The 21,866-nt window shown below is 39.6% G+C and overlaps 1 protein-coding gene across 1 annotated transcript in view; it reads right to left on the bottom strand.

Moving 5' to 3' along the window:
* Window positions 1-21,866, bottom strand: part of TXNRD1 (thioredoxin reductase 1) — an 80,931-nt gene that overhangs the window by 52,162 nt on the left and 6,903 nt on the right. Inside the window, exons 2-3 of the mRNA XM_089651839.1 lie at window positions 10,820-10,989; window positions 6,647-6,707 (exon numbers count right to left, since the gene is read on the bottom strand). Coding sequence (XP_089507965.1) covers window positions 6,647-6,707; window positions 10,820-10,989 — 231 coding nt within the window. The remainder of the gene's footprint in view (window positions 1-6,646; window positions 6,708-10,819; window positions 10,990-21,866) is intronic.

The following is a 21,866-nucleotide window of genomic DNA, read 5'->3' as shown; positions in this document are numbered from 1 at the left end:
CTTTGCATTCCCTATTGTAACGCCAGAGGCCCAGAGGGAGCTCATAGGTCAACAAGCCTTTACTTCCCCTCCTGCTGCTGGTGTTGCAGTTACGCATTTACAATTTACCATTTGTTTTGCTTTTATGGACTAACTGAGGATGTACTTCCTAAACATTCATTCTGTGATCTACTCTTTTGAACACGTCTAATATAGAGGTTACTAAAGAATTGTGTCTCTTGCATTATTATTTCATACTGTCTGAGCCCAGAGTATTAGAGGTGTTGGGAGGGTTGCAAGGTCAGGGCAACCACTGGGGGCAGGCATTATCAAGTAGCTCCTGTGGGGGTGACGCTGCAGCTTAGTGTTTTTTATTGTTGTTTAGCTGTGTTGATAAACACAAATTGTTCCACTGTCCTCTAGAGAGAACACATTTTTTCATATCTCCGTTTTTATAACTCTGCTCAGAGTGACACTTGGGTCTCCTTGGATATAACTATCTATTGATTGTTAGACTGATTCCATTATGGTAGCTTGATTTTAGTATTGATTTCTGTTTCACTAGATATAATGCAGTCTATAGATGTTTGTTATAGATAGAAATTTATTTTAATCCCAACCGGTTTAACATGCACATAATCAAATGAAGAAGAGATATAATTAGCTTTAGGAAAAAGTATTGGTAGTAGCACTTGCTTGCTTCATAATGACAAAGCAGAAATCTCAGCTTATATAAATGTGTTAATGCTCTAGAGGTGCTTTTATTAGGTTTCCAATTCTTTATCTTGGACTTTCCACATTTGTAGTGTTAAAACCTAGGAATTAAATGGATGTAATAGGGATTAATGTCTTTGGCCTACAGAAAATACCCCATAATGTTAAAGTGGGAAAAATCACCAGTCTTTAAAAAGGTACTTACAAATAAAAACTGGAAGATCTTCATTGCATAAATTTTCTTAAATTTTTTTTCTGAAACCCCTGCACAAGCTAATACTAGTGCAACTAACTGTCTTCAGATGTCATACATTTAACTGAATTGAGTCCTCCTGTGTGCAATTAGTATCACACGGTCTAAAATAAAATATTACATATCTACTAGGGATGAATAAAGGAGTTCAGTTTTCTCTGTGTTTGTCAAACCCATGACTAAGTATGAAAAATGCCAACTTAAAACCATACCCAAACCATACCCCACTGAACTCTATTGGAGGAGGGTGAATCTTGAAAATTATTTTTGGCCTTTTTTTGGCTAATAAACAAAGGACTGTCAATGAGGCAGTACCCAGCATGGGTATCTGGGCACTGCCAAGCCACTGCCTCATGCAAAAAAAAGTTTTAAATACCGTACAGCACAAAGAGGGTACACGTTTTAATGCAGATTCAAGGGCGACATGTGAAAAACACCAATCCTTTAACTAACTGAAGGCCAGAATTTTACATCTCCCTTCCGCTCGAAGTAATTTTTTCCATTCTCAGCACTGTCATATTTGAATTACATTTACTCAGTCATGAAACACTGTAGCCAAATTAATTTTATATAGCTTGTTTTTGAAGATATTTAATCATCACTGTTTTTGGTTTTTTTTTTCATATACAAGGGCAAAAAGACCACAAATTTTGAAAAAACAGTTTTTCTGTTTCTATTATAAAACTTTGCAAATAATTAAGCTTTTTTCATACATTTAGGCCAAAATGTATTCTGCTAAATTTCTTTGGTTAAAAAAAAAATCAAATAGGTGTAAATTATTTTGTCTGTGTGAAAGTTATATATTCTACAAATTATGGAATAAATACTGTATGTACAATTTATCAAAGCTGATGTACTGAATGTCTATCTCATTTCCTGAGGCCCCAAAATGCCAGGACAGTATAAAAACCACCAAAATGATAAATTTTTGAAAAGTAGTCAACCCATGGTATTTAGTAAGAGAGAGGGTGAGTTTTATGAAGTCATAATTTTGTGCCACAATTTTTGGGTAAATGAGAAAAGTAAATAAAATTAGATTTTTTTTCATAAAGTTGTCATTTTAAGTGTATTCTCACACACAGCATGGGCATACGTGTAATTGTACCCATAACACATTCTGCTACTCTTCCCCAGTATGGTGATAGCACATTTTAGACTTTTTCTCTGCTTACACGCTAAGAGGGACCCAAAATCCAAAGAGCACCTTCAGGCTTTCAGGGGGGCATAAATAATGCTTCTGATTCCTGATTAACTATCATATTTCTTGAGATGTGCCTGAACAGAAGAATCGCCAACAAAATTATGTCATTTTGCAAAGAAGACACTAACATATTTAATTAGAGGCATGCTGAGTCTTTTGAAAATCAAATTTTTTGCCACCCATTTCTGGAAAATGATGAAAAAATTTTTAATTGTATCTTTTAGAGTAAAGACCCAAAGTATTTTTAATAGGTGTGGTGAGTCTTTTGAAGATTTCTTTTTTCTGATACACTATTTTGGAAAATAGAGAAATATTTTTTTTTACAGAAAGTTATAAATGAATAAGATATTCCTAACATGCAGTATGGGCATGCTTAGAATTTTACCCTAAAGTACATTCTGGTACTCCTTGAGAGTATGGGGATACCACATATGTGAGACTTTTTTGCATCATTTTATATAGAGGGGCACAAAAGCCAAGGAACACTTTCAGGCTTTCCAGTGGCATGCATTAAGCATCTAATTTCCTGACTACCTATCACATTTAAGGACCTGGAGCTCCAGGACAGTAGAAACACCCCCAAAATGGCCACATTTTGGAGAGTAAACACCCCAAGGTATTTTTTAAAAAAGCATCGTGAGTCTGTTGAAGATTACAAGTTTTCAGAAAATGCGTAAAACAAAATGAAAAAAAAAAAGTTTCTTTTTATACACAGTTGTTAATGTAATAAGATATTTTTCACACACAGCAGGGGCAGACTTAGAATTTCACCCCAAAACACATTCTGATACTCCTGAGTATTGGGATACCACATAGATGAGACTTTTTCAATGTGTGGACTGATTATGTACCGTACAGTGTATTTTTTGCATCACAAAAATAAACCAGTTGTATAAAAAAAACAGCGTACAGTGTACTGTAAAGGTCACCTCTATACGAGTGGTCAGGAACTATAGTTTAGTGTAGCCTCACCTATAGCAGTCCCTATTAATGTAAATTAAGCAAGCCTAGCCTACTGCTACGTGCTGCCCCCAGGAATGCCATGTTCACTGGCCAGGAAGTACAGGCAGCTGAAGAAAGTAGGAACAATAGCATTCATGTGGTTCCAGAAGTGCAGTTGTCTACATGGGATATCCAGGATTGGTGTCTTGCAGGAACATAGTCAATGGGACGTGCAGATGTCAGTTCAGGCAACAGGTAGAAACATGATCTATAAACAGGCCAGGGCCAGTACAGGTGGCAGGCAGGGGCAACATTACGATTGCATGGTGGCAATCAGGGACACTGTTGCTAACTGCATTGGCTCTTGAGACACTGTACTTATGTGGCAATGATCATGGACACTGTTTATAGCACTAACTCTGCGGACACTGGCGCTGGTGTGGCTAGTGATCAGTAACATTGTTGCTGGCTTACACTAGTCTTGTGTCACTGGGACTTGTTTGACAGCGATCAGGAACACTGATGCTGACATGCACTGGTCTGGTGATGATGGGACTTGGGGTGGCAGCGATCAGGAACACTGTTGCCGGCTTTCACTGGTCTGGTGACACAGGGGACTGGTTTGGCAGCAATCAAAAACGATGTTGCTTGCATATGCTGGTCTGGTGAAACTGGAACTGGTGTGGTAGTGATCAGAAACACTATTGGTGGCGCACATTGATCTGATGACATTGGGACTGGCTTGGCGGCGATAAGGAAAACTGTTGAATGGCTTGCCCTGGTCTGGTAACACTGGGGAGTGGTGTGGCAGCAATCAGGAATACTGTTGGTGGCTTACACTGGTCTGGTGAAACCAGGACTGATGTGGAGGTGATCAGGAACACTGTTGATAGTGTACACTGGTCTGGTGAACATAGCAGAGGAAGAGGGAGGGACACAGGTGAAAAACCATAGTGTAGTATCATCAATAAAATGTTTCCTTCTCACAGGGTTAAACACATTACTGGTGGAGGAACATGAGAAAAATTGCTGGAAAGATGAAATTAGGGAAGCTATGGTATCCTCCGAGCACCCTGACCAAAGTAACAGGTAGAGGTAGAAAAGCAGTTTCCACACAGCTGGTACCCTGGAAAGCCTGGTATGATTACAGATGATTGATATCTAGTGATTGTTGCACTATTGATAAAAAAAATTACTAATAGTGAGTCACTTATACTTTAAATGTGCTCCTACCAATAATATTATTAAGTCAAAATGCATGAAACACCAAAAAATGAAAAAAAGTCTTCTGATGAAAAAATCCTGATTATGATGAACAGCTGTGTCCACAATAATCCTCCACATGTGTAGTGAAATAAATACTATCGTGCCCACCACCACAAAAAACACACTGCTCCTTACCGAATAGTTAGACCCCAGATTATAGTTGGTAACAGAGCGTGATGCGGAACATATCTTGCTTGTAACATCCTAGATGGAAAAGAGGTGTCACAGATTTTGGTATCTCTCCTCTTCTCTTCTCTTGTGATCCGCTGTGTGCTTAGTCAAAAAGGAGAATACTCCAGATAGTGTGATAACGTACAAATTATTTATTAAGATAATAAACAATATCTATTGAGACAAAACGTACATCGGGGCTGGGCAGAGATTGTGCTGACGTTAACCACGCCTGTTTGGAGCCGGCACCAGCTGCATTTATGACTTATATGCTAATTTATCTTTGAAGTTTGTAAGGTTTTTTTTTATATATTTTAATAAATCATTTGTACGTTATCGCACTGCTGTCCAGATGTTGCTTTTCCAGCTCTGCACATGCCCCTGGGCCAGGCCTCTTGGATGATGACACAGCAATCCCATTTTCATCTTTCCAGCAGTTTCTCATGTTCTTCCACCTGTGATGTTTTAAATCCTGTAATTAGGATATGTTTTTGGGCTACCCACTTGTGTGTCATTACTATATATGCTTTTGGGATGCATATTAGCTTACGCTGGTTTTATAAAGTGCTGCATACTGTATATCACACATTTCAGGATATTTTTTATTACACTGGTCCGGTGACACTGGGACTGGTGTGATGGGGATCAGGAACTCTTTTGCTGGCATACACTGGTCAGGTGACACTGCAAATGGTGTGGCAGTGATCAGGAACACTGTTGCTGGCTTACACTTTTTTTTTTTTTTTTTGCTGGCTTTTTGTAAGGTCATGAAAGGTGAGAAATTAGTAGAGCATTTAGGAGTATTTACTGACAGCAAAAAAAAAAATAATATTAACCCTTGACTATATAATACAAAATATAAATAGTATAGTCTTTGAACTTGCTAATAATAAATATGATTTTTTAAACTCAACTAAGCTCCACCAAATATTTGATTTTCAGTTTTCTGTGATGACATCTTTGAGCTTCTTGAAGACACCTGATTGGTGAAACTTGCCGAGTTGGGTCCCATCGTCACTTCAGGCTCTATAGTGATATAGTGATGTCAATTCTGGTGAGGGTTCCAGCTGTTGGAACACATGCCGGCTCCAGCAATTGGAGATGCACAGCAGGTCTCATTGGTATATGCTATACATACTAGTGCTGGAAACCAGGGCACTTCAAAATGTGCCTAGTGGCTTAATTCTTTTAAAAATGACATTTTAGACTTAATAAATACTACCATATATATGATTTAATTCTCTGGCAAACTCATTTGGGCACTCATGAGGAAATGGCTAACTTACTGAAATGAAGAAAGCGTGATGGTGGAAAGACTAAAGATCCATAATGGTAAACCAGAACAAGCGCATATTGACCTTATTAGCAAGAGGTCTTTGTCTTTTGGCGAGTGAGCATTTTACCCTTCATGTGGTAGTGGCTGCATGTGTAAAGCAGAAGCGGATTTGGTTATTCATTGCACATTGGGAAAACTTTTATTGGATATTAAGGACTTTGATTTTTCACTGGACTTTTCTTTTGAAGCACTTATGCAATATTTGCTTATTTAAGCATTATTAGCACTGTTTATGCATTAATATTATTGACACTGTATTTCAGGCGTTTAGAGCCCCATTGTATGTTATCATTATCTTTTATTACAAAGAGCTCAGCCCAGAGGATGGTTCAGGTTATATAAGAGTATAACTTGCGCTTCAGGGTTCCCGAAGGGATTGTTTATTTAAAAAACAACATTATAAATCCTTTAAAGTCTTTTATTGCACTAGTCATGGGGCACCTTTTGTAACAGGACAGAGATGGTCTTTGAACTGAATAAGGAAGAGAAGACAATAGGACACAACTACCTCCATGCATTAAAACAGATACAATCTAATAAAGAACTCACAATAAAGCAGAAGTGAATATGCCTCTCCCCAGGCTCATGACAGACATATTCACTTCTACTTCATTGTGAATGCAGTTTTTTATTAAACTCTATGTTTTATTGCACAGAGGTTATATAAGCCCTGACGTCCTCTCAATACATGGGTTGTTTTAGGTTACCTAAGGACAGACAACCTAAAACATGATTTTATGCGTTCGTATGATCTACCTTGCAGGCTTACAAGCTTAAGTCTCACCTGTTTTGTCTATCTCCACTGCCAAATATGGAACATTCAGTTCATCAAAGAGGTTCTTAACCTATAGGAGAAAAAAAACATGTCTTTAATAGTAATTCTGTAGTTCACATTGTAGCCACAGTGTTTGCTTCTTGCTAATGCAACAGAATTGTTTTGCTTTACATGTAACTTGAATATGGTGTTTCTGGTGGCAAAATGGTCGGTCCTGGACCAAAGACGAAAAAATAACTATGATCAGAATGCCTTTACATGCACATGAACTTTAATTTCATCCCAGTCTTAGTCTGTAGGGTTCAATATTGAGTTGGCCCACCCTTTGCAGCTATAACAGTTTTAACTTTTTTGTGAAAGCTGTCCATAAGGTTTAGGAGTGTGTCTATGGGAATGTTTGACTTTTCCTCCAGAAACACATTTGTGAGGACAGGTACTGATGTCGGACGAGAAGGCCTGGCTCTCAGTCTCCACTCCAATTCATCCCAAAGGTAGTCTATCGGGTTGAGGATAGGACTATAAGGGGCCAAGTCTAACCCCTGAAAAACAACCCCACACCATTATCCCCATTCCACCAAACTTTACACGTGGCACAATGCAGTCAGGCAAGTACCATTCCCCTGGCAACCGCCAAACCCAGACATGTTCATCTGATTGCCAGACAGAGAAAAGTGATTTGTCACTCCAGAGAACACCTCTCCTCTAGAGTCCAGTGGTGGTATGCTTTACACCACTGCATCCAAAGCTTTGCATTGCAAATAGTGATGTAAGGCTTGGATGCAGATGCTCGGTCATGGAAACCCATTCCATGAAGCGCTCTATGCACTGTTGTGCTAATTTGAAGGCCACACGAAGTTTGGAGGTCTTAAGTTATTGACTCTGCAGAAAGTTGGCGACTTCTGCGCACTGTGCGCTTCAGCATGCGCTTTGTGGCTGAGTTGCTGTTCTTCCCAGTTGCTTCCACTTTGTTAAAATACTAGTAACAGTTGACCGTTGGAATACTCAGTAGCAAGGAAATTTCACGGATGGACTTATTGCACAGGCAGCATCCTATCACGGTATCACGCTTGAATTCACTGAACTTCTGAGAGTGACCCATTCTTTCACAATTGTTTGTAGAAACAGTCTGCATGCCTAGGTACTTGATTTTATACACCTGTGACCATGGAGCTGATTGGAACACCTGAATCCAATGATTTGGAGGGGTCTCCTAATACTTTTGGCAATATAGTGTAGGTCCCCTGTCACACTGAATGCAAATTGGCATGCAATTTGCATGCCATGCGCCTTGCAAATCGTATGCCAAGTTGCACCCTATTGTCCGCAATTACAGCGGTCCGACTTTGTCAGAGCCGCACCAATTTCTATAGTAGTACATGCACTACTTTTGGTACGATTTTCATAGACATCTGTGTCAGATGTCTTGCAAATTGCACCTGAAATTGGCATGCCATCCAACTTTGAAATCGTGCGACTTCACTGTAAGTTGCACGATTTCAAAGTCAGGTTTGGTGTGACCAGGGTGTAATGTAGGTCCATTGACAGAGCACTGCAAGGGATCTTCATTCAGTGGCATTATTTTTTTGAATCTCCATAAAGGAGATTTTGAAGGTAAATGTGACTTGCATATACTAGTAAAGAGGGACTGTATAAAAGGACTGAGCTGGCCAAGTACGATTATGACTATTTTCTATTATGATATGCAAGTACAGCCAAGATCTGCCCATAAAAACAAGCCAGAACATTCATACAATTTCATGGTAAACCGCCATGAAACAAAGTTGAATACGATCAACACACCATCTGTTGCTAATATTTTTTTAAACAGCTTACAATTTCTGCTTATAAAATTAAAAACAACTTTCTACTCAATTTTAATTTAATATTGAAGCTGATAAGAATGCAGAAGTTGTTAATGCAGAATTAATGTTCAATTTTACAACATATTACTGCTTATGTAATGTTGTTTTATTCCGTTTAAGAAGAGTATTGATTTTCATAAGATGTCTAGCAAGAATCGACTTGCTAATTAAATGTGTCAGGCAAAGCTAAGGGCATTGTTTATGAGGAGAAAACTCTCAGCTTTAAATATTATGAGCAATGATTTGCCAATGACTAAGCTTGAAAAATGCAAGGTAGTTGTGTTAAAACTTGTTTACTCAGGATATGCGGCTTTATGTACATTGGATTTCATTTAAAAAAAGACTCCATCCAAATTCAGAGGGGCTGAAAACCAGAAAAAAAATCCAAAGGTTTGAGTTTTCACTGGAACAGGAATGAGGGGAATCCTACAATGGGAGCACTTGTTCCAGTGACAATTGTCTAAGAAAGACTTTCCTACCTTTTGAAGAGTTCTCATATCACTTTCTGCTGATAAGAAGAGAAGAAAAACTTTCCCAAAAGGATGCAGACATCAACAAAAAAAAAAAAAACTAAAAAGGCACTTTCACAGCAATGCAGCACAGTGTACCTCTAGGTTTCATGTGGGTTATTTGCGCTTTGCTATTGACTTCAATTACATTGGGCAGTATTTGTGCATTTTCTGAAAGTGCACCAAAATTCCAGGACTTTTGGTTCACTTTTAGAAAATGCACCAAAACCACCTGATGCAATAGAAGTGTATGGCAAAGAGCAGGTAACACAAAAAACTTGCAGGTACACTGTACTCCACCTGTGGTGTGGAAAAGCCTGCATCAATGCCCTAATAATGGCTTAAATCAAACCCTACTCTATGGAAAACTAAAACATGTTTGGTTTAGATATACTTTTACTGTGAAATCATTGATGTGGACAGCATTGCTTAAAGCTGAACTCTAGCTAGATATAAAAGACACACGTTAATGAAACATTAAATGTATTTTTAAATGCAAGCAGTGTAAGTAACTTTATTTGACTTGTTATTAGACAGTTCCTGTAAAGCAGAGCTCAGATGGGAGAAGTAAAAGCAGCACCAGGACTTAGTCAGCTGTGCTGCAGTGCCCATATAATAACAAGGAATACGCTGACAGGAAGAGAAAGCAAAGTGACCAAGAGATGAGTTTATATTCTGTCGTGCTAATTGCTTGAGACTTGATGCAATTTTGAAGAGTTTTAGATGTGACTTTCATGTCTTGCTGTCTGTAAGTTTTACTGTCTGCGCTGAGGCTGTGAAAGTATCCCAATCCTCAAAGTATATGTGGGCAATCTCCAGCCAGGTTCTGTCCTGCTTGATGTGTTCCTTGTAGTTAGGGTCCGTGGTGTCGTAAATCTGTGGCCACTAACAAGGTGTATAATCTCCTCATTGTCAAGCATAATCTCTCCTACATCTTCGCTCCATCTTTCTTGTAGTCTGAAAAGCACATGTGGCTTAGTGAAGCAAGGATGGACTTGGGAGGAGAATTGAGAGAGGATTTAACTGAGAGGAGAGTTGAGGGTTAAAAAAAAAAAAAAAAAATTCAAAATCACATCAAATTACATGTAGATGCGATGTTTGTGAGTTTTAATTGAAGTTTATGGGGCCAAAATAGGGCTAGAATTGTACCAAAGTAGTGCAGGAACCTTTTCCGAAACTGTTCTGCGCTGAGTTTCTTTAATGTGAACAAGCACCATTGAATATAAAGTGATTTCCCTTGTCATGCGATTCTGTGCTCCTCAAGTTGTATCAGAAATCACGCTAGTGTAAACTAGGCCTAAGTGTATCATAGAAAAAACAAGACTTCTGTCCTGCAAGACAGGGCTTTGATGTGTGGCCAAGCTGTGTAAATCTCATGACAGGATGGACAGAAACCTTTGGCAGGTATACCTGCTTTCTTCCATGTATATATCTGTATTATTTAGCTGTTTGCATGGAGTTTGGAGTTCAGCTTTAATTTATACTTTTAAAGACAAGCAAAAATACATCTCTGAATGCAATTGAGGGCAGAATCGGGCTTTAGTCCTTGACATGGTCGTAAACTACACACAACAAAACTCATACTCCGTATTGGTTTGAAGTGTTCTGGAAATTTGAAGCGTTATAGGAAGGTCAAGGTTTACTAATCTGAAAAGAAACCTTTCAGACTATGAAATCCCCAAGAGAGCAGGCAGCCTGAGTAATATTTTTTGCAAAATAGTAAAAAAACTGTGCATTGAATTAAACATGCAGCAAACAATGAAATGTGTGTGCATGAATGTGCGACCCTTTAGAAAGTATGTATTTGGTACCTTGGAGCAGTTTTCACAAGTCATCTTGCCGAAGATCACAACATCACTACTGCCGATGTATTCCTGGATTTGAATCTTTGATTGAATTTTTTCCTTCTTCTGCCCTTGCTCATTCATATTGAATAGTCTGTTTTCCGGTGTCTTCACACATTGATCCCCTACAGATACAGCTGGGAAATTCAAAGCACTATTGGTGAAAATTACTATGGTTGTTATACTTTGTATACATACATTTTGTAAGATAAATAGTAAAAGAATTTTACTATTTTCTTAACATTCTGAAAACATTGATACTGGTCAGTGAGCTTATAAACTTTGTAAATAATATTTATTAACTTGTTTCCTAAAGGTTAAACTGTAGTATTTGTTCAGTGTTTTAATACACGTGGTCAGTTTAAAATAAATAATATCAGTTTATTCATTTATTATTATGTAGGATTTATATTGCGCCAACAGTTTGCACAGCACTTTACAACATGACTCTGGAGGTGTGTACACATTTTTACAGTAGTGTTAATTGCATCCTGCATAATTATTGTGAACAGGCAAAGTTCTGATACTTCTGGGTAGTGTAGAAGCTTGACTGTTCCCTCCACAAAGCCTTCCACAACTCTGCCGCCAGCTACAACACTAACCTAGTCTCAAAATTCAAACAAATCGTTCTTTTAATTCCTCCCAAGACCTCCTACTCTCTAGCTCCTTCCATGTTCACTTCCAGGACTTCTCCCAAGCCTCTCCCATCCTCTGGAACTCCCTACCCCAATATGTCCAACTATCTCCTGCTCTGTTCACTTTTAGACGATCCCTGAAAACCCCTCTCTTCAGAGAGACCTATCCTGCCTCCACCTAACAATTGCACATTTATTTTCTTCATCAGATCATTCCCCACAGTTATTACTTTTTGTATCTCTTGACCCCCGCCTAGATTGTAAGCTAGGCCCTCTAAATCCTACTGTATTGATGTATTGTAACTGTATTGTCTGCCCTCATGTTGTAAAGCATTGTGCAAGCTGTTGCCGCTGTATAAACCCTGTATTATAATAACAACAACATTAACATTTAAGCACATAACATATAGACACATTTACAGTATATATTCTTCCTTTTCCTGAAAAGTATCTTGGAATCTTTTTAATCAGACACAGTCAACCAATCAATAATGACAGCACTATGTTACAAAGTCTATCTTAGGTAATTGCTTGGGGTGTTTTTTTTTTTTATCAGTCTATCAGCTTCATTGACTTTAGAGGCATAAATGGGAATTTTCAGCATGTTGTAATCATTAAATAGAAAACAAAGACAAGCTGTACAATGAAATCTGGAATAAAAGCTGAATGAACAAATCAGTCTTCAACAATTGTTTTCTATGTTCCATGTTCACGCCATACATGTGTGATGTGCAAAAATATTTAGTTCAATGGACATGACATGAACAAGCCCTCAAAGAGACCTGTCACCAGAGCTTTCATTTCAACAATAATCTTCTTATAGGATTATATGTGTATATAACATATTTTATGCATATTTTTTACCTGTAAAAGCCTTCCTTCTGTAGACATCCAAAAATCCTGAGACTACTGCTGTGCTCAACCATCTTTCACGTGATGTCAACAGTCCAAGCAAACTCTGAGCAATCAACTGACACTATAGTTTTCCACTTCTCTCCACCCCCAGCAGCTACATATTAGGTTTTGTAGGGAGCTGAAGGGCGAGGTGGAGGAGCTGGGCCAGCACAGATACTAGTTACATACTCCCAGAAGAGTAGAGGTCTATTGCATGCAATGAGAGAGGGGGCTGTATTAGGGAATTGACTCTTCCTGAGAAGTCATATTTTCTAGCATTCATTTATGGAAGAAAACACACAGCTAGTAAGCATTTACTATTCGGATTGTTTCTGAATTTTACCTGCAGTTTTTTTAAGTTGATGACTGGGTTTCTTTAAGGTACCATGATGTCCCTTTTTACCCATAACAGCCTGGCTTGGCTACATTACTATCCAAAATTGACAGATGTTTTAGTGTATTAATTGTTTTATAAATTTCCATTACATACAACTGCCCATTTATTGCAATTACCTAATAAATGTACTGTCCAGTAATGGCTCTTGTAGGATGAAATATAGTGTCTAGGAAGACATATGCAGATCTAGCTTGACAATAAAATGTGGCCTTAGTGCCTGTGGAGATTTCTAACAGGAAGTAAATTCATAGCAACTATATAACCTGTTCATGTAAATATATGTCTGATAACAAAAATGTCAGCCTAAAAATCCAAGTGTAACTTCTGGTAAAGGTGTCTAAAGTTATTATTTGCCCTCGTAATGCTTTGGAAAATATTACAGTGTGTGTTTAGTGAAAACTATTTAGAGTAAAAATGATTAGAACTTCTATCAAGTTTGTATGATCTATCTATATTTGTCATAGTGACCATTGTCAGAATAGAAAGAAGAGAATTCCAAGGGTAAATCTTCTAATGGGAATACCTGATCCAGCTGTCAAAGAGGGGATTACCCCTCACTTTGAAGAGATGTACTCCGAGATCCTCTTGAGCCTCTGGGACAGGATGTAAAGGGAAATCTTTACGATGGAAAACTGTCAGCAAGAAATGACATTTCAGGACTTTTAAGCCTACCCGACTCTATACAAAACTGAGATTGTAATGAGTCAGTCCAACTACTAGCGTGTGTGTTAGGTCTTCTTTCTCATGTTTTTCAACAGAAATAGGTTCACAGACTTCATAAACCTTCCCACACAAATTATGTTCCCATACAATAAAGACATAAAAGCCTCCTGGCTATTTTGTTGCACTGTTCTATTTCCTCACCAAGCAGAACAGCTTCAGTCCCAACCTTTCTCCTGGACTGGTTCTCTAATTCCCCAAACTAAGACATCAGCCTAATTTATACACAGGCTAGTGGTTTTTCAGCTCAGACACAGGGACTCATTGTCTCTCAACAGTCTCCAGCTCTCATCGGTCTGATTCAGGTGCCCTGCTGTTGGACCAGATAGGCCTAGACACGTGTCCTCACATATGGTACTCTTGCAGAAGACAGGGACCTTGACTGCCTGGAGATATCTTACTGTTAGTGGGCAACACCTGTCTGTCCTCTGTTGTGAATGCCTGTTCTGATTGTTCTGGGATGCTTTATCTGCTCAAACAAGCTCTCACCCTGCCACTTACTGCATGTTCACGGTGATAGATAGTGGTTCTTCTTTAGCGTTTTAAAAACGAATTATATAAATAAACATAAGGTCATGTATCATAGCAATCTGTGCAAGACAGTTTATGTTCAGAGGCAAATTTCCCCAGAGGAAGACCAGAGTATCCTCTAGTGGGCCTCACTATATCTTATTGTGTAAGCACGCATATCTTGCTCTCCCCTCTCCTAACATTTGCTTGGCAAGTCATTCTAGACAGAAGCAGGCCCAAAAGATCAGTCACTAAAATCCTAGATCAGTTATTTGATGTGTTACATTACATGGAGGTACAGGGAATCAAAAGAAGTTTCCATCGCTTACCAGCAGGCACGTGATACAAGAGTAGGCCTGCTTCTGATACTGACTGTAAAAGTAGCTTACCTACTGTATTTAATATTCCCTGACCTCTTAGACTGTATCCCCATTTGGTCAGGTGTGAAGGCTCTTTCCTGATGTATCATATGCCATACTTGGACTTGTATGAAGTTTGTAATTTCATTCCCTAAATTTTAACTCCAGTGCTGATCAAAATGTAGGTGCTTCATAAAACAGTGATAGCAATAAGTTACTGTTAGGAGATTTAGGGTAAAAGGGCAATATAGCAGATTGGAAGGCCCAGTGGTAGACATCATTTCAAAGAAAGATAATAAAAGGTTGTCCAGTATATCATGTTGAAAAAAAAAAAACAGATAAAGCGAAAAACAGATTAAGCTAATAAAACTAGTGTTTCAGTGTGGGTGGGGGAATTAAAATATTTGTCTTGTTCACCTATAATGCTAGTATTAAAATACAACAAATTGGTGGATGTCAGGTAGAAAAAAAAATTATACAAACAGCGCAATTAAGATTCAGTGCAAAATTTTATTTAATATACCTTCCCAAAAAATCCCCCAAGCTTCCCAAGGTCTCATGCACAATAGAAAAGTTAAAAACTGCTTTCAAAACGCTGGACAAAAACCGCAATGTTTTAGCCTTTTTTGCAGGCGTTTAGCATTCTATAGCCTAGTGTGTAAGCTGATTTTAGTAGCTTCAGTGTGAAGAAGTGGGACTGTTGTTAAGGAGAGAGCCAGGAAGCGAGCCGCCATCAGCTGTTGGCGGGGTTCCCCACTGACAGTTGAATGTGTAAAAAAAAAAACAAAAAAAAAACAAAAAAAAAAAAACACATTGCCGGCAATTAGAGATGAGCGAATTTCTCAAAAATTCGATTCGGCGAATTCCAGTATGAAATTCGATGCAAATTAATTCGCTACGAAGTTAACTTATTAAAAGGGTTTCTAGGCTTCAGAGAGCCTTTAAATTAGTGCAGAACACTGTACCTTTAATTTAAATGCCCTTGGAGATGATGAGAAGGAAGAAGGATGAGAAGGAAGAAGGATGAGAAGGAAGAAGGATGAGAAGGAAGAAGGATGAGAAGGAAGAAGGATGAGAAGGAAGAAGGATGAGAAGAAAGAAGGATGAGAAGAAAGAAGGATGAGAAGAAAGAAGGATGAGAAGAAAGAAGGATGAGAAGAAAGAAGGATGAGAAGAAAGAAGGATGAGAAGAAAGAAGGATGAGAAGAAAGAAGGATGAGAAGAAAGAAGGATGAGAAGAAAGAAGGATGAGAAGAAAGAAGAAAGAAGAAGAAGAAAGAAGAAAGAAGAAGAAAGAAGAAGAAGTAGGATGAAAATAAGAATAATTCCAAGCCGGCAAAAAGTGTATGTGCAGAGTTCCTCTATTTCTGACAGTTCTCTGACAGCTTCTTCACATGTACAGCGGTTGAAACATCTGTATCCTAAATGGAAACTAATAGATACAATGTTTCAACCGCTAAACATGTGTTCCTTCTGTCAGAGAACTGTCAGAAATAGCGGAGCTCACTGCAGGGACACTTTTGCCGGCTGATCGGGAAATATTCGATTCGCGCACCCGAAGTAGGCAAAATTTCGGATTCGACGCGAATCGAATATTTCCTGAAATTCGACTCGAATTCCGGTTCGCCTGGTTCGATTCGCTCATCTCTACCGGCAATGTTTCACAAAATGTGAAAAAAATGGCATGGGATTCCCCACCAATCCATACCTGGCCCTTTTAGTCTAGTAAGGATTTTTATGGGGAACCCCATGCCAACATTTTTTAAAAATGGTGTGGAGACCCCCCCAAATTCATACCAGACCCTTATCCGAGCATGCAACCCGGCAGATCAGGAAAGGGGGAGGGGACCATCCGGAGACGTCTCCGGGAGAACCCGCCCCTTGTGACATCACCTGTCCAGCATGCGCCATATCGGTGATGTCACAAGGGGGCGATGTCTCTTGGTGACAAAGATGGTCCAGCCCCTTAGTTAATTAGGAGCTGTCAGACGGCAGAGCTGCCTGACAAGGGAGCCTTGGTTGGGACCGGAGGTTTTTCTCTCTTTTTTCGGGTCGGCATTGGCAGCAGGCATTGTGAGTAACGATGGATCTACACCAGGGGACTTTTTTTTTTTCTTTTTTAATAACTTGTGTTGTGTCTTTATTTACTTTTTAAATTCTTTTAGATGAGTAAGGGTACTATGTACTGCATACCAATTCACATGGGGGGGGGGGGGGGGACAGGATCTGGGGGCCCCCTTGTTAAAGGGGGCTTCCAGATTCCAATAAGCCCCCTGCCTGCAGACCCACATAACCACTGGCCAGGGAGCTTTGGGGGGGACCCCCCTTGGGCCCAAAGGGCCTGGTATGGGTAACCCTGCTGACAGCGGATGACTCATCTGTTGTTAAGGACTTGGCAGCTGGCTTCTCAGCCCTCTTCTTAACAACCAATTTAGGAGAGTTTAGTAGAGCTTAGGAGCGGTCAGTGTTTTTTCTGCCAAAAAGCTGCTGCTTCTGGACGCACTGGCCCTGGGGTTTTTTCCTGCTGGTAAACGCTACTGTTACTAAAAGCTTCTAAAAGTCTATGTGTGTATGGATGCATAGGATTATATGGAGGGTCGTTTAGAAGCAGTAAAAAAAAAAAAAAAAACGCCTGACGCACCAAAGTGGCTGCAAAAACACCCTGTGTGCATGGAACCTAACTGTTGATTCTACAATCCTATAACAAATATTTACATACACATTAATAGACAAGAGCTAATAACTACACTAACAAATTAAACAGGTTATTTCATTGTTGTAGATTATAAACAACATATGTTCATAGAGATTCACTGTGAAGTATCACTTAAATCAATGTAGTAGTCCTGTTATAAGTTGCTAGTCACCACCATTAGTAGTATAAAAAAAAAAATTCCAGTATATATACACCATAGTTTGTAGGCGCTATAACTTTCAAGCAAACCAATCAATATACACTTAAGATTTTTTTTATCAAGAAAATTAGCAGAATATATTTTGGCCAAAAGTTTGTTTACAAAGTTTTATTTTGCAAAAAGAGACTGTAAAACAGTACAGTTTCAAGGGATACTTACAGCAAAAACAAGGCACTTTTGAAAAGTACAATACAGAAAAGTATATTAATATAAGAAAGAAAGGAAGGAAATAGAAAAGAGTAGATTGCAAGAACATGAAAAACGTAGATGGTAAAATAGGTTGAATGATACATCTGTCAACAGTATATGCCAGTCAGCCTTCACATGGAATGTTGCTAATCATGCAATAAATGTCTATAATCCCTCCAGGATTCCCATTTATTATCAAATAAGTGCATCTTATCCAATAAGGTATAATGAATACGTTCCATGAGCATCACAGCATCAACTCTGTGTAAAAACGGAGGCTAAGGGTACAGTATCAGATTTCCAATGTAAGGCAATGGCCCACAAAGTGGCAACACAAATAGTATGTATCAATCTCATAATGGCATCAGAGACCCCTGGGATATGAGCCCCCAATAAACAGGTCTATATAGACAAACGCACCGGGAAACCCGCCAATGAGGTAGCCACCTCAGATATCTTGCGCCAAATCAAAGACATGGTCGGGCAATCCCAGAACGTATGAACCAAAGTACATGTGAGGCCACAGCCCCAGAAACATAAAGGGGACGTTTGAGGGAACAATACATGTAGTCTTGATGGGGTATAATACCATCTGGTTAAAACATTAAGGGCCATCTCACGAACAGAAAGATCTAGAACACTTACATATGTTATCCACTATGGCATCCCAATCCTCACCTGAAAAAGTGATACCACTATCCTCTTCCCATTTTTGTCTGTATAAAGGGGGTGTAGGAGAAAAACAGATCAAAAATTGGTGATAAAGATCAGAAATAAGACCCCTACCCGTAGGAGAGTCACGGCTGATACGTTCAAAAAATGAAATCGGAGAAGGAGGGTATAAGGCCAAAATTTGAATTCAAAAAATTTCTAATCTGTTGGTAATGATGGTATTCACGAAGAGGAACTTCAAAAAGCATGCAGCATATCAAAAGTAATATAAGATCCTCCTCTTTGAAAATCAGATAATCTAATAAAAGATCTATCATACCACCAACTAAACATTTGAGGGAAAGAAAAAAAGCTATAATAAAAGTCGGATCACCAAAAATGAAACACCTGGAGGAATAGAAGAAACCAGATTTAATTTAAATTTGTATTTGGACCAAAGTGTCAGTGAATGGATCACTATGGAGTTATGAAAAGTAAGCGATCGAGGGGAGATTTGGGACCACAAAATGCCCGCTAAATAAAATGGGCGGATAGACTGAGATTCAAACTTGATCCACGGGATCTGAGAGTTAACAGTTGCCCATTGTAATAATTACGCAAAATGAGCTGAGAGATAATATAGCCAAAAATTGGGAAGACCAAGACCTCCCGTCCGTTGTGAGCGGTACAAAACAGATGAAGTAAAACGTGGACGTTTATTACCCCAGATAAAGTTATTAATATTCCGCTGAAAGTGATCCAAAAACATTTTCGAGACAAGAACTGGAAGTGCTCTAAAAAGATAAAGAAGTTTAGGCAAGATATTCATTTTAACTGCCGTGACTCTACCCAGAAAGGAAATAGGGTAACCATGCCAAATCTTCAATAGAGTAGAGAGACGTGATACACATGGTGGATAATTAACAACAAACATATCCGAATATCTAGGAGTGAGATTAATACCCAAATAGGAAATCCGATCGTGACCCAGTGAAATGAGAAAGAACTGCAGAGAGATTCACTTAGGGAATCAGGAACATTAACAGGCATAATCACTGATTTGGTAAAATTGACAGTAAGACCTGACGATATAGCAAAATCGTTCAATACAGCACATAAGTTAGGTAATGAAGTTAACGGATTGGTAAGGAAAAGCATAACATCATCAGCATACATGCATATTTTAAAGTGTGAAACTAATAATGGGTAGCCAGAAATATCCGAATGTGATCTGATTGCTATTGCCAAAGGTTCCAACACCAGCGCAAATAAAAGGGGTGAAAGAGGACAGCCCTGACGGGTACTTCTACCCAATGTAAAAAAATCAGAATTACAGCCAGGAAGCCTTATTCTCGTTTTAGGAGAGTTGTATAGGGCATATATACCAGCCAAAAACTCGTCACTGAAGCCCATTTTCTGCAGCAAGGAAAACAAATAAGGCCAAAGAACACTGTCAAAGGCCTTGTTTATGTCCAGACTCATCAACAGAACCTCTTTAGAATGTAAATTGGCATCTTGAATAACATTTAGTGTGAGGCGAATGTTATCAGTAATAAATCTGTCTGGAATAAAACCCGATTGGTCTGGAGAGACCAAAGAGGAAATAATAGGGGTCAACCTGTCTGCCAAAATACGGCTAAATATTTTCAAATCGTTATTCATTACCGAGATTGGTCTATAGTTTTGTGGTAAATGGTAGTCTCTCTGTGGTTTGGGTATTAAAGACAAATTAGCCAATAGCATCTCCTCAGGGAATTTACCTCCCTTAATCATTAAACATCATTAAATAAAGTTATCAAACAAGGTGCCAACGTAGAAGCAAAATGTTTATAATAACTATTGGTAAATCTGTCAGGGCCCAGTGCAGTAGAGCTTTTTAGCGCGCTAATCGCACAATTTATTTCCTCCAAAGTACAGGGGGCATTAAGGGAGGCAATCTGAGAGGGTGTAAGAGCAGGGAAGGGTATAGAATGCAACCATGAGTTAGCTAATGGAACAGAATTCGGCTGTGGAGGAGCTAATAGGTTAGAATAACAATTTTCAAAAATACCCAAAACCTCTTGAGGAAGAGACGAAACAGCACCAGAGTTAGTGCGTAACTTATAAATATGTGGGGGCGTAAAGAGTGATTCAATTTCCTTGCAAACATAGTGGATGCTGAGTTGCTATGTAGCAAGAACGAGGCCTTTGACCAGCGGAGAGCTTTTTCAGTCTTTTGAGAAAGCAGAGTATTCAATTCTAAACGCTTTTGAGACAATAACTGTTTATTAAGAAGCGATAGATTGCCAATGTGACTTCTATAATGTGCTTCTAACTCTCAGGTAAGTTGTAGGATTTGCTGCCATCGTTTTCTATTTCTGGATGATGCCATAGAGCAGTGATGGCGAACCCGTGGCACGCGTGCCACAGCCGGCACGCCGAGCCTTATCTGTGGGCACGCCAGGAGAATACCGTATTTTTCGCTCCATAAGACGCACTTTTTTTCCCCCAAAAAAGGGGGGAAAATGTCAGTGCGTCTTATGGAGCGAATATAGAGCGGCCGGTCGGTATTTCCACCGCCGCCGTGTCAGAATACCGGGCCGGCCGCTCAGCTCTGCAGTGGGACCGTACCTGTCCCTCTATCCAGCGGCGCGCTGTCTTCCCGGCTTCTGTAGTGTGCGTGACAGCCGGGTCCCAAGTGCGCATGCGCAAGAAGCAGTGCTCTTTGTGAATGGTAAGGCGGTACCTGGGACACATGACAGATCCCAGAAGCCGCCGGACCAATCACAAAGCGCAGCGCTTCTCGCGCATGCGCACTGGGCATCCGGCTGTCCGACGAGCGCCCACACTACAGAAGCCGGGAAGACAGCGCGCGGCTGGATAAAGGAACAGGTAAGATAAAAAAAAAAACTCTGCGGAAGTAAGAGCGGGTACCTGTCAAATTCAGGTACCCGCTCCCCCTCCCTCCCCAAAGGTCAGCAGTCATGTGTACTGTCCGCAGTCTCTGGTCATCCCTGTACTGTCTGCAGTCTCTGGTCATCCCTGTGCTTTCCGCAGTCTCTGGTCATCTCCTGTACTGTTAATTAGTTTGCACTACTGTACGAGTTGTTTTTTCTAAACCAAAAGCTCGATATTCAGGTTTCATTGCAGTGTTGGCACTTTGAAAGAAATAAGTTGGTTTTGGGTTGCAGTTTGGGCACTCGGGCTCAAAAAGGTTCGCCATCACTGCCATAGAGATAAGGCGGCCACGTAGGACCGCCTTATGAGCTACCCATAGTGTGGCTGGGGATATATCAGGAGTAGAGTTAGACCAAAAATATTCCTGAATGGAAGTAACCACCTCTTTGCGAGAGTTAATATCAGTGAGCATGGAGTCATTAAGTCTCCAAGAGTAGGGGGTAGGTGCCAATCCTATAAACGTGATAGATAAAGCTAAAATATTGTAATCCGACCAGGGGCTCAAGCGAATGCAAGCTTTCCTAGAATTAGCTAACAAGATAGGAGTACAATAGATATAGTCTAATCTAGCATAAGAGTCATGTGGGTGAGAATAAAATTAACAATCCCTGGCTCCCGCATTATGCGCCCTCCAGGTGTCCACCAACTGGAGGGCGTTCAGTTTTTTAGTAAGGGATTTTGGAAAAGCCTGGGAAAATTGCGAAGAGGAACTGCGGTCCAAAAGAGGATTTGCTACCAGGTTAAAATCCCCACCCACCAATAGATGGGGGGGGGACAAAAACCTATCCAGAACACCAAAAAAAGGTA

This window comes from Staurois parvus, unplaced genomic scaffold, assembly GCF_062004578.1.
Source record: "Staurois parvus isolate SC_StPar_1 unplaced genomic scaffold, SC_StPar_1.0 ptg000025l, whole genome shotgun sequence".
In the NCBI taxonomy this organism is placed as follows: domain Eukaryota; kingdom Metazoa; phylum Chordata; class Amphibia; order Anura; family Ranidae; genus Staurois; species Staurois parvus.
Note: the sequence above shows the minus strand (reverse complement) of the source record. Positions and strands in the feature narration are given on the sequence as shown.